At 38.4% G+C, this 12428-nt stretch overlaps 1 protein-coding gene and 1 long non-coding RNA gene across 3 annotated transcripts; one reads left to right on the plus strand and one right to left on the minus strand.

The window, feature by feature from the left end:
* Positions 1 to 523: 523 nt before the first annotated feature.
* LOC149142986 (uncharacterized) lies at positions 524 to 1768 on the plus strand. Its single transcript, XM_089451643.1, has one exon. The coding sequence runs from the start codon at positions 524 to 526 to the stop codon at positions 1766 to 1768; it is 1245 nt and encodes a 414-aa protein (XP_089307769.1).
* Positions 1769 to 5818: 4050 nt separating this feature from the next.
* Positions 5819 to 11236, minus strand: LOC149142987 (uncharacterized). 2 transcript variants are annotated; one of them, XR_016264704.1, is made up of 5 exons: positions 10787 to 11037; positions 10593 to 10667; positions 10261 to 10437; positions 6370 to 6439; positions 5819 to 6055 (listed from the first exon to the last, which is right to left on the minus strand). It is a non-coding gene; the product is annotated as an uncharacterized LOC149142987 (long non-coding RNA). The 2 variants fall into 2 exon arrangements; XR_016264703.1 differs by lacking the exon at positions 10261 to 10437 and having other exon boundaries at positions 10787 to 11236.
* Between the last annotated feature and the right edge of the window lie 1192 nt (positions 11237 to 12428).

The following is a 12428-nucleotide window of genomic DNA, read 5'->3' on the forward strand; positions in this document are numbered from 1 at the left end:
GAAAAAAGCAGAGGATCAAGCAGATAAAACAAACGAGGACCAATGGACGGTAGTCCGAAAGACTGCTCATCAAAAAAAAGGAAATGGAAAAGGGCATACCTCTGGAGCTCCAGGCAGTTCCAAGATCAATCAAGAAATGGATGCAACCCCGAATGACATTGAAAAAGATCAGACCGATCCAGCATGTATGACTCAGGAAAAACAGGCAAACACAGAAGACCCTCCATTAAACCAAGCAGGGGAAGAAGCTACACAGGCTGAGGCCTCGCAAGGTAGCCCCTCTAACCCATCTTATGCTGAAGTAACAAGGAAAAAACCAGTAGATAGCGCGGGTTCTTCAGAGGATGAAGCCTCTGAGTGCCCCTCCAGAAGAGCAGGAAGGAAATCCCGCAAAGAAATAAGGGAAGAGGACGCTGAGAGACTCAAAGTCCAAGGTAGTCAGTCCACCATAGAAATGTCCATTGGAAGAAACACCAGACCAAGGCCTTCAAAGGGAGGCCCTACTCCCCCTCTCAAGTAAATCATGAATCTTGCCTCTTGGAACTGCAGAGGATTGGGGAACGCCTCCAAAGCTGAAGCAGTCATGGACCTCCTGAAAATAGAACCTATAGATATCCTCATGCTCCAAGAGATGAAGATAGAAGGCCGAGCGCTTCTAGACATCAGCAAGTCAAAGTGGAAGAAAAGTGCAGGCAAAGCAGTAAGTTCAAGGGGCTCTTCCGAAGGGCTGGCAACTCTCTGGACAGAAGACTCTTTTTTGCTCAAAAAATCTCATGAAACTCAGCATTGGATATTCACGGAGCTGACACAATGTGCAAGTAAGCTGACTATCTCTCTATTTAATCTTTATGTTCCTGTAACTTACTCTGAAAAAAGAGAATGCTGGACCTCCCTCTCAGCATTTTTAGACCAGCATACTCCAAGCAACATAATCCTAGCAGGTGATCTCAATATAGTTCTGAAATCAAAAGAGAAAAGGGGCGGCTCCAACAACAGAGACCCTATGCTGGCCTTTGTGGAAGAACTAGCGCAGCAATGGGACCTATTAGACTTCATGCCCATCCGCGGCCTATATACCTGGTCCAACAACAGATCTGGGCCAGAGCATATCTCTGCTCGATTGGATCGATTTCTGGTCCAAGGTTCCCTCATTATGGATAAAAAGATAATTAAAACAAAAATTTTACCCAAGTTGACCTCTGACCACAAGCCGATCCAACTGCTCCTTGAAGACGAAGAAGATCTAGGTCCTCTACCATTCCGCTTCAGCCCTTTATGGATTGAGAGAGAAGGTTTTTTTGAAACTGTTAAAGAAGCCTGGGCCAAGACATTCTCAAGGTCCTCAAGCTTTGTATGGGAACAAAAATTGAAAGCCACAAAACAAGCACTGAAGGAGTGGATAAGGAAACCAGTCCCTACGCCAACCAGCATAAGGAAAGAGGCAGTATACACATTGGAGACTTTACAAACGGAAATGGAAAGCAAAGAGATCACAGCTGAACTACTGGAACAAGAAATAAAGGCTCAATCTTCTACATATCGATTATTCCGAAAAGAAGAAGAATACTGGCGAATCAAATCCAGGAGTTTGTGGCTAAAGGCAGGTGATCGGAACACCTCCTTCTTCCACAGACAATATAGAGCCCGGCTGACCAGGAACCACATCTCAGAAATAAGGACAATAGAGGGCCATGTCAGCAAAGGCTTCACCCAAGTCAAAGTTGCTGCAGACAGCCATTTTAAAAATCTTTTTAGCGAAGGAGCTTAGGCTTCCGAGGGGGAAACAACAGAATTCCTCTCCAATATCCCTCATCTAATCAGTCCAGAAGACAACGCTGCCCTCACCAGAGAAGTAACAGAGGAGGAAATTATAAAAATTATTTGGTCCATGGAATCAGATAAGGCGCCGGGCCCAAACGGATTCACGATACATTTCTATAAAGTCTGCTGGAACATCATCAAAAGAGATCTTCAAAAAATGATAAAGGGGTTCATGAGAAAAGCTAAGATTGGTGGAGGAACCAACTCTACTTATCTAGCATTAATCCCCAAAGAATCCAATCCAGAAACATTTGCCAGATTCAGACCCATATCACTTTGTAATGCATCCTATAAAATACTGGCAAAACTGTTAGCAAGCAGGATCAAGCCTCTGCTCAAGAAGTTGATCTCTAGTCCTCAAGGCGGCTTCGTGGAGGGCAGGCACATTCTCGACAATGTCATCCAAGTCCAGGAGACAATCCACTCCAGCATTAAGCGAAATGAGAAAGGTATGTTGATTAAATTAGACATGGAAAACACATTTGATAGAGTCAATCGTTCTTTTCTCATCAAGGTTCTCCTCACCTTTGGCTTCTCGCCCCATTTTGTTCAGCTTATTAATGCTTGCATAAATAACCCTTGGATCGCCCCCCTGGTCAATGGCCGTCCCTCTACTTTCTTCCAAGCCCGGAGAGGCATTAGGCAGGGATGCCCACTCTCCCCTTTCCTGTACATGTTAATGGCAGATACCCTCAGTAGAAAACTCACAGCTGAAAGAATTCTTGGCTCTCTCCCTGGTCTCAAATCTTCCTTAGATGCAGTACCCCTGAACCATGCTCTCTTTGTTGATGACTCACTTCTCCTCGGAGGTGCGTCCCCCAGAATTGCCAAAGGCTTCGATTCAGTTTTGAAAAGCTATTGCAGAGTCACAGGTGCTCTCATCAACGAGAGAAAGAGTGAAATTTATAGTTGGAGCACAGGTCAACAAGAGCTCAACAACATCGCGAATGTCCTGGGATTTAGAGGTCACGCCAATTGGGATCGTATTAAATATCTCGGCCTTCCAATTACCAATGGTGTAAACAGGAGATCGCTCTGGTCAGACATTATATGTAAAATCAAAACCAAGATAGCAGCAATGGGAGGCTATTGGTTAACCAAAGGAGGAAAAACCATTTTAATTAAGACACAGCTATCTGCACTCCCAATCTACCAAGCCACTTTTTTGCTGGCCCCCAGGAATGTCACAGAGCAGATCTCAAAACTTTTAAAGGATTTCTTATGGCAAGGCGGGAGAGGGAATGAAAATAAGATGCATTTAGTAAGCTGGGACCTGGTCAGACGGCCGATAGCAGAGGGGGGTCTTCAAATTCGAGATCCCTCCCTTGTAAATCTGGCTATGGGCGGAAAACTTCTCTGGAAAATGGCCCACGAGCCCAATCATCCGACCAGCATCACGCTGCTGTCTAAATACGCCCGAAATTCAACATACAGAAATTTGCAATTCGACTCCTTTGTCAACAGCACGAATGTATGGAAGCTCTGTTGCAAAAGTAGCAAATTCTTTAATCAATTCCTGTACAGAGTGCCGGGCAATGGCAAATGCATCAATATGTGGCACGACAGAATTATGGGGAATGATCCATTGGAGGGAAATGAAGACATAGTTGACATCAGAGAGTGGCTGCTACGTGCAGGCAAAACAAGACTCTACGATCTTTCGATTTGGGACAGCAGGGGTGAATGGGTCGGTTGGGATCTCAATGGTATCCCTGATTGGCTAATACCACAAAAAAACCTCCTTGTCGAATTGCTGGAAGGATCCACGCCAGAACATCGCCAAATAAGAGACAGTTGGGCATGGGGAATGACAGGAACATATACCACAGCAGCAGGATATAAAGCACTCCAGAATTCAAGGAACAACAGTCACTCTCCGGTCTTCTGGAAGTTAGTTTGGGACAATCTAACCCTTCCTAAAGTGAACTTCTTCTTCTGGACGCTGGTGCACAACAAACTACTCACTGGAGACAATCTAGAGAAAAGGAATATTGCAGGACCACATAGGTGTGAGCTATGCAGAAGCTACCCTGAAACAGCCCAACGTTTATTTTTGGAGTGCAAATTTGCCAAGGAAGCATGGGGGCTCACTCTATTGGACCTGCAGATTCCAGCCTTCCCCCAGAGCACTGTTGCTGAACTGTTTGCCTCCTGGAACAATATCTACCCTCATAGCATCCCCACCAAATCCTTTTGGAAAAAAATTTGGACAGCAATCCCCAAATTCGTTCGTTGGTAGATATGGTTGGCACGTAATGATCAAATTTTCAATGGAAAAAGACACTCCCCTCTACAGGTTGCAGCCAAAGCTAAAGCATTTCTCTTGGAAGCAGCCCAACAACAGTTTTACAAAGAAGATCCACTGCTCCTTCTTGAAGAAAGGAGATGGCTTCGCCCGCTTGAGCCTTCTCCTCGCAAGCTTCACCTCGCCCCTCAAACAGTAAATCCAGAGTGGAGAATAAGAGAAACAGAGGAACGTTTCATAAATTGGTGGAAATCCAAAAAACTCACCACAATCTTTTTTGACGGAGCCTCCAAAGGAAACCCCGGGAACGTTGGTGCTGGAGGGGTCATTTACTCTTCGGATGGCACTTCAAGAGACTGCTTCTACTGGGGTCTAGGCCAGAAATCCAACAACCAGGCAGAGATCTTCGGACTCCTCAAAGCTTGTCTAATAGCAAGAGAAAAGGGAGTTAAAGACCTCCAAGCTTTTGGTGATTCAGAGATTCTAATTAAAAAATTAAATTCTGAAGACCTCTTCAACAATGCTAGCCTCAATAAACTTCTGGGAAGATTGAAAAGAGTCCTCCAAGATTTCACCTCCTATAAGTTCTATCACATTCTTAGAAATCTGAATGGCGAAGCGGATCAGATGGCGAACAAAGGATGCCCGCTCACGAAAGGACAACTTTTTATCAATGACGATAACTACTTCCAAATTCCTTGAAAAGGCTGTATCTCACAAGCAGAATATGCTGGCTGTTTTCTTTGTAAACAGGGCTGCCTCGGCAAAGACCCCTCCCCTCTTATTCAAATAAATAAAATTTCATACTCGTTACAGTTAAAAATATATATATATATATATATATATATTTTTCCAACATTATTATATTTTAAAGTACCATGATCACATATTTATTTCCCCAAATCCTTGATTTAAATATAATGTGATAATTTCTTCTTTTCCATACACAATGGTGGTTGATTGTTTATAAGATGAATATGTATGTTTTTTTTTTACATTCCATATTCCTATATTAAACACATTGTATAAATGTATCGAAACAAGTAACAATGAATAATAAAATAGCAATTGCACCAAGAGGTGTAAAAGAACGCCGAAAATTCAAGACTGGACTTGTTGAGGTTTTCACGAGTCTCGCTGTTTGAGTAGTTCGGGAGGGCCTCCCTGTTCAAGTGGTTCAGATTTCTCGAGAGAAACGATACAGAGAGGAGAGCAACGATACAGAGAAGCCAACTGAGTGGGGTATGAGGAATCATCGAATTTCTCGAGAGAAACGATACAGAGAGGAGAGCAACGATACAGAGAGGCCAACTGAGTGGGGTATGAGGAATCATCGAATTGTTTCATTTCCGTTCTTTGCTCCCATCTATTGCAATTTTCTATCAAAGCTATGTCTAGACTCTTCATCATGCATTCATGGATAACTTTTCCCTATAAGCATTATTGATTGAAAAATATTCCTAGAAACCCTTCAAAAATTACATTAATGGATAAATCAATTTGTTTAAAAAATTATCAATATATAATTTAACTCTTATTTTTTTATATAAATTGTTATACAATAATATAAAATATATCTTTTATAAAATACATAATATATAAATAAATGCTTGAGTAACTAAAAAACTTCGTACTTATTTTATACAAGTTATTTTGAGAAGTGTAGTGATGTATTGTTTAATTACAAATATCAAATTCCTAATACAAATATGGAACAACAAACCATGAAGAAAAAGAAATGGTTGTAGACTATTATAGCCATAATTTTCTCATGGAATGAAATCAATTATTCCATGAAATCAATTAAAATAAATAAGTCATGGTAATGGGTGAATGCATTTGCCTAAATCAGGCAAAAAAATCTTTAGATTGACATCTAATGTACATACAAACAACATTTATGTTGAGCAGTTAAAAATATGAATCTAGTTATAGCAGAACTTGGGGCGAACAACAATCAATCCTGCTCTAGCTTCACTAAATTTGTACCTGCACAGTCCAAAGGATATGATAAGCCAACTATCAAAACATTTTCCAGCCATTCCTATCCACCCAAAACTTCCGAAGTGATAACTAGCTAAGAAGATATGATAACTGGCTAAACTCAATATAAGGAAATGTGTGGTGGATATCTAATTTTCCCTATTCATTATAAAAGTTTAATCAAAATGAAATCAGACATAGTTCAATAAGAGTCTAAGATAATATGATCAATGCAAACACAACTGAACCACATGCAGTTACTTTCACTCAAACCACTACTACGAGATAATTCATGCTAAAAGTTTAAGATGAGTATATACCCCTTATCGATAAGAAAGTTTTTAATTGCAATAGGAAGAGAAGAACCACCACGACTATGGACTCCAACTCCTGCAACAAAAAATATACAAAGATATGAACTTACGTATAAGGATGATAACCGTTTCACAATTAAAGCATAAAATAGCAAACATATACTATTTGAAACTGTATTTTGCTGTGAGGGGAATCTACTATCCATAACGAGATGATGCCCATCAGTAGATTAGACGAAGTCACATCATACTGGACAACAGACCGAACAAGAAATTATAGTTTCATGGATATAATTATTTTTCCCTTGCATATTTCCAATATAAGGACTTATCTGATTGCATATTTCCCTTGTGACAAAATATTGCAAATAGAGTAGAAAACAACAAAACATAGTGTTTAAAATTGTATATTTTCTGAGATAGGAAGCTGATATCCATAATCAGACGATGCTCATCACTAGGTTAGATGCAGTCATGTCAAATTTTACAACAAACAAAACAAGAAGTCACAGTTTCATTGATATAATTGTTTTTTCCTGCGTCTGGAAAATTTTCAGCTTGGAGGCTTGTATACCCTACTTGTCTTGGAAATGCAATGTGTACTATGAGTGGTGGTGCAATTGATAATTGTAATCCACTCACTGTACAAGATACGCCAAACATGGAATACTCTCCTTTTTATTCCTTTCTTTAAATAATCCATTCTACATTCCCCTCCCTTGCTGTACGATATTGCCTACCTTCCCTGTCTATGCATTGGGCAACTAAATATATTTGTGGGAAGAACATATACATTTGTTTGGGTAGAAAAATATATTTGAGGGAAGAACAAATGCGTTTGTTTTTTTCTTGGGACAAGTCCTGCAAGACACAGAGAGAAGGCGAAATTATTGCTATAGTACCAATTAATTTGTTTTTGGGGCTTCAATCATGGTGGAAGTCACAATGATAGCTCGTGTCAGTGATGGGTTGCCTCTTGCAGAAGGTTTAGAGAATTTTCGTGAACTTAACAATGGTTCTGATTTTAAATTCCACAAGTAGAAGGCCAAGCTATTGTTCAACAAACTCTCTCTGGGTGAACCTGGACCCTCCATAATGTCTATGAGAATTGAGCCCTATTGCTTTCAGTATCCTACGTATACTTTTAGTTCATATGTAGCAACTTCTAATTAATTAAGAAATTAAGGTTCAAACATGATGATTAGAACTGTAATTTTTTCCCCTGAAATAATTAAGCAATTGGGGTTTTTAGAACATTTATTTACATGTTTTGCCTTGAGTATTGAGCGGTATAACTACATTGTGGAGGATGGTGTGTGCTATATTACTTTGTGTGACCAGTCATATCCCAGGAAGCTTGCTTTTCACTATTTGGAGGATCTGCAACGAGAATTCGGGAAGCTTGATCGCTCCAAAATAGAAACTGCTTCCAAACCACATGCTTTCATCATATTCGGTGAGTTCTCTGCAAATTAAATTGATTTAATATCATATTTATGGCAAGGAGTTCCCCGTTGGAGAAATTTGTAGACCGTGCCTGATCTGATACGGTTTCTGTCACCGTTGATAGATGTTGTCATCTAGAGGATTAGAAAGCTTTATCTAGACATAAGAACCCAAAGAAACCTGTCAAAGCTAAACAACGACCAATATGAAGTCTAACAGATTATAACCAGGGAATTTAGTGAAGTTATCGGAAACGATGAAAACAAGAAAGCAGAGGATGCAAGTGAGCTGCTAAATGTCCCCATTTTAATTTATATTTGATTAATTGTTAATCTGTCTCAGTTTCAATAGCTTAATCTACCTTTTGGATTTTATTTTACATACAATGCATACTATGCTTGCTCATCTCTCTTATAAAAAACTTGGCAGGCACAAACCTCATGATGTCTAACCGGTCATTACCAAGACTATCGAATGATATAGAATCGACCATTAGGATTCCAAACGGAGGTAATAGTTCCTTTGCGAACAATTGCACTAGAAATAAAATTATTATTCTTGCTATGGGTTTAATTTTGATGTCAATAAAACACTCTTCCATCAGATAAATTCATTTACAATTGTTCAACATTGATTATTTTTCATAATAATAACAGAGATGTAGCAAATAGTGCATTGAATATTTGCTATAGTTTATTTTGGAATACAACTTATGCCCTTTTCATGCATAAATATCTTTAAAACAAGTAAAATTAGAATAAAACTAATGTAAACTATATTCAAATTCAATGCACAATGTTTAAAAATAAAATTGAAATGAATTGCCGGTATAGCCTGTATAACATTGAATGATATAAAAAGTATGGATAACATTGAATGATATAAAAAGTATGAAGACATAGAACAACACCAACAAACAGGTTGAAATAGGTATAAAGTTAAATGCACACACTTCTTAATTACAGGTTATTTTTATTTGGATTGCAGATTTTAGGAATATTTTGGAATCTGACAAATATAGGTGAAAGTCAATTGTTTGACCTCATTCTTGTTCATCAAATTCCAATATCGTTCCAAAATTTATAATCAAATTAAATTCAAAACTAATTACACCATTAGACGAACCTGATTACTTCAACACATTTTGTCAAATAATTTAGGAGCACCCTTGTGTCTATTGATAATTGTAAAGCCATTTCTACCTACACCATATAGACAAACCTAATTATTTCAGCACATTTTGTCAAATAATTTAGGAGCATCCTTGTGTCTATAGATAATTGTAAAGCCATGTCTACCATTCTCTTTTTCATGTACTTGAGTTTATTTACAGAGCATACTGGAACCATCATATGAAATGCTTGTATTGTTGACATCATTATGATTTGGTTATATAGTGAAACAGGTCGTTGGGCAGTTCCTAAAACGCCATGGATGGAAAGGATCTGCCATATATGTGAGAATAGGAACATCGAGGATGAAAACCACTTCCTCTTAGAGTGCTCCGCCTACAACCACATTAGATCTCAGTTTCACAATCTTTGTTACAATACTGACCTTCCTAGCCTTTTACAATGTCAAAATTATAGTGAGCTCGGGAGGCTTCTCCTCCAAGCTTTTTGAGCATAGGAATAAAATCTTAAATCAAAATAAATAATTTGTTTCTTTAAGTCCGATAGACCAATGTTTGGTCTTAGCGGACGTTAACCACCACCATCATCATCATCATAAAATACTCAATCTGTCTCTATTTAGATAGGGATAGTGAATGACATCATTTCCATATATGGTACTCTTGTGTGTAGAAAGTGGCATTAAGTGGATGTCGACCATAGATTTAGTAACCGTTATATTCATTCTTATATGGATGTCATGTGAAAATTGAACTTGTTGAAAGTTGCCTCTGCCACCTCGGGGCAGGAAATATTTTAATGGAATATCATCATGCTCTATCTGGTCAGGGTAAGATCCACTAACTCAGGGTAAGGTCCGCTAACTCATATTCATAATTCTGATAGAATCATGACCAGAAAACCAAGATGATTATTCATATCCATTTCCATGAAACTGACTCTGTTTTAGTTTTTCTCTTCTTAAAGAAGCAATGACATCAACGCTTTTCCATTTCTCTCCATTTATGTTTGTTTCATAGTATAAATGATTCTAAAGTTTTGGGAAGTTCTGGCTGTTTGAAAATAACAATTACAGTCTCAACCGGAAGGCCTCTTAAAAGATGACATATAGAAAGTTATATTTTGATATCAAGAAGTAGAAAGAAAAAAACAAGCATGACTGGAGGTCGTAGTCTTTCCTAATAGAGAAGGAAACCCATAAGGGTTCGACTTGCTTCGGCATATAATAATATACTAAATACCATATAAATATTGGCCAGAAGGGCTGTAATTATCATTTCAGAAGAACTGAGAAGAAAAAGCAGCCACGGAGTGGTACCTTCCCTAGGAGTAAGTTCCGCCAGAAGACTTAAAGTACAGTGACACAATGAAAACAGTGCTATGGCAAAAAGCCTCAAGTGATTTTCCAATAAAATGAACCTGGGTAGGTGCACCACAAGCCATTAACGCTAATCCCGGTTGGATAAGACCCAATGCTCTGACAACCCTGTCGGCTCTGCTAACGACAAGGAATTCCTCATGAATTAGTTGAGTGGAGGAAGCATTTCCTTCTTTAAAAAAATGAAGAAGAGAAACTAAAGGGAAAATTATCCTGTACATAAAGAAAAAGAAAACTGTAACGATTCCTGAGGGTAAAATTTTAGAACTTACCAAGAGCTGATCCAAACGCTAGAGAAAACCCTAGTGCAGAATTGTTTACGTGTCGCCAAGAAACACGCATATACACTACAAAAAAAGAAAAAATAGAACATATTTGTATGAATGCTTACAGGAAAAATGAACTTCTGCAATTACTGTGTCTCAATCAGTGTTAGTAAGAAAAAAAAATATTGTAGGGACCATACATGTAACCTTCCTCTTGAAATCGTCTCGGTTTAGACTATAATACAATTTTGTCTATGAGCAGAAAACCCTAAATATCTACCCGGTAGGCAGGGTGTGGAAAACGAACCCCTAAAAAAATAATGGAACATAATTATTTATATGATAAATATAGCAACTGATGAGTATGGCCGCAAAAGAACAATTACGCAGATGGTAAGGATTACTTAGTGTAGTCGACGCTAGTTTGAACAAGCTTTCACAATCAAGCCCCTGTAGGGAAGAACATGACATGGCCCCCTCCCTCAATCAGAAGGTAGCAAAGGAGCCTAAATGTCCCGCAACCCCTAGGTGGTTACCCTAGAGGTGAGAAGCCAGATCCAGCCATTGGTTTCCAAAGGAAAACATGTGTAGGGTCATGATTCAAAGTCCAGAGTGATAATATTAAATAAAATATTTTTCTCTATGAGGGATCTGCTTCGTCCATGAGGGATTTGAACATCCATGCTCCAGCTAGCATTCCTATCCCACAAAACCGGCTCGAAACGTGTCAAAATACAATTGGTTTAAAGGGCCAAAATAAAGCGCTCGGATTGGGTGGAGTGAACAGTGTTTGCCCACCCAATTTCACAAAGAAAAAGCCTTTCGGCATAAATATGAATATGTCATAGGTATTTGACTTCATAAAATAGTTGTTACAAATTTAAAATCTTCTCTTTGTACTTTTAACATGATATATGAATATGTCATATTTGACTTCATAAAATAGTTGTTACAAATTTAAAATCTTCTCTTTGTACTTTTAACATTTATCATGTTATAATGTGTTGTTATAGGGGTATTTTATAATGTCACGTTAATATTACTTTATTCTTTATAATAATAATAATTGTTTTTTTAAATAATTTTATGAAATAATAAATATATTATTTATTTAATATCATTTTGATATTACTTTTATTTTTAAAAGTATTTGATAATAATGATTTTTAATAGTTTTTGTTTTATTAGTCCTTGCCGCGGGCAAGGCAGGAACTATAGTAATCAGAATAGTGCCGCGCGATATTAGTTTGACTTGGTTAAAATCATGAATAACGAACAGCTTTTAGGCTAGCGATATATTTTTCATAGTGGAATCACTTTCACCATCTTATTTGGCCTCTTCCCGAGGCAAAGAGAGGCCAACCATATCTTATATTCATTTATTTCCTTCGCATTTTGAACTACCAAACTAATCCTAGCATTATTTCAAGGCATTAAATATGATGCGAATGAGTTCAAGGCATTAAATATGATGCAAATGAGGTGACCGCCCTTCATAGGGCTATCTGTGGATATTGGCACCACTTGACAGTACACCGCTGGTAGGAACCACTTGGCAGTACACCACTTGACCACTTGCTTGGCACTGCTTGACCACTGTCACCGCTTGCAAAGTCTGCATGTATTGGCATCGCCCCCTCACATGAAGGGCATAGTTGGGAAGAGGATATTCCTTACCTGCGATGGCGAAAAAAATCTGCTCCTCCCTGCAATAGCTCCAGAACATATTTATCTTCAGCGATACCAGAACCGCATGAATGGGAAATATGTGAATTCCACTGGTTTACTGCAAATTGTGGGCACCCTTCTGAAGTGCATCCACTCTAGAAGGAATCAAACAAT

This window comes from Pinus tabuliformis, chromosome X (genome assembly GCF_031772625.1).
Source record: "Pinus tabuliformis cultivar Carrire ecotype Pingquan chromosome X, CPIR1, whole genome shotgun sequence".
In the NCBI taxonomy this organism is placed as follows: domain Eukaryota; kingdom Viridiplantae; phylum Streptophyta; class Pinopsida; order Pinales; family Pinaceae; genus Pinus; species Pinus tabuliformis.

What these genes read in the sequence shown, in the direction of transcription:
- LOC149142986 (XM_089451643.1), top strand. Translation starts at nt 524, where the DNA reads ATGAATCTTGCCTCTTGGAACTGCAGAGGATTGGGGAACGCCTCCAAA.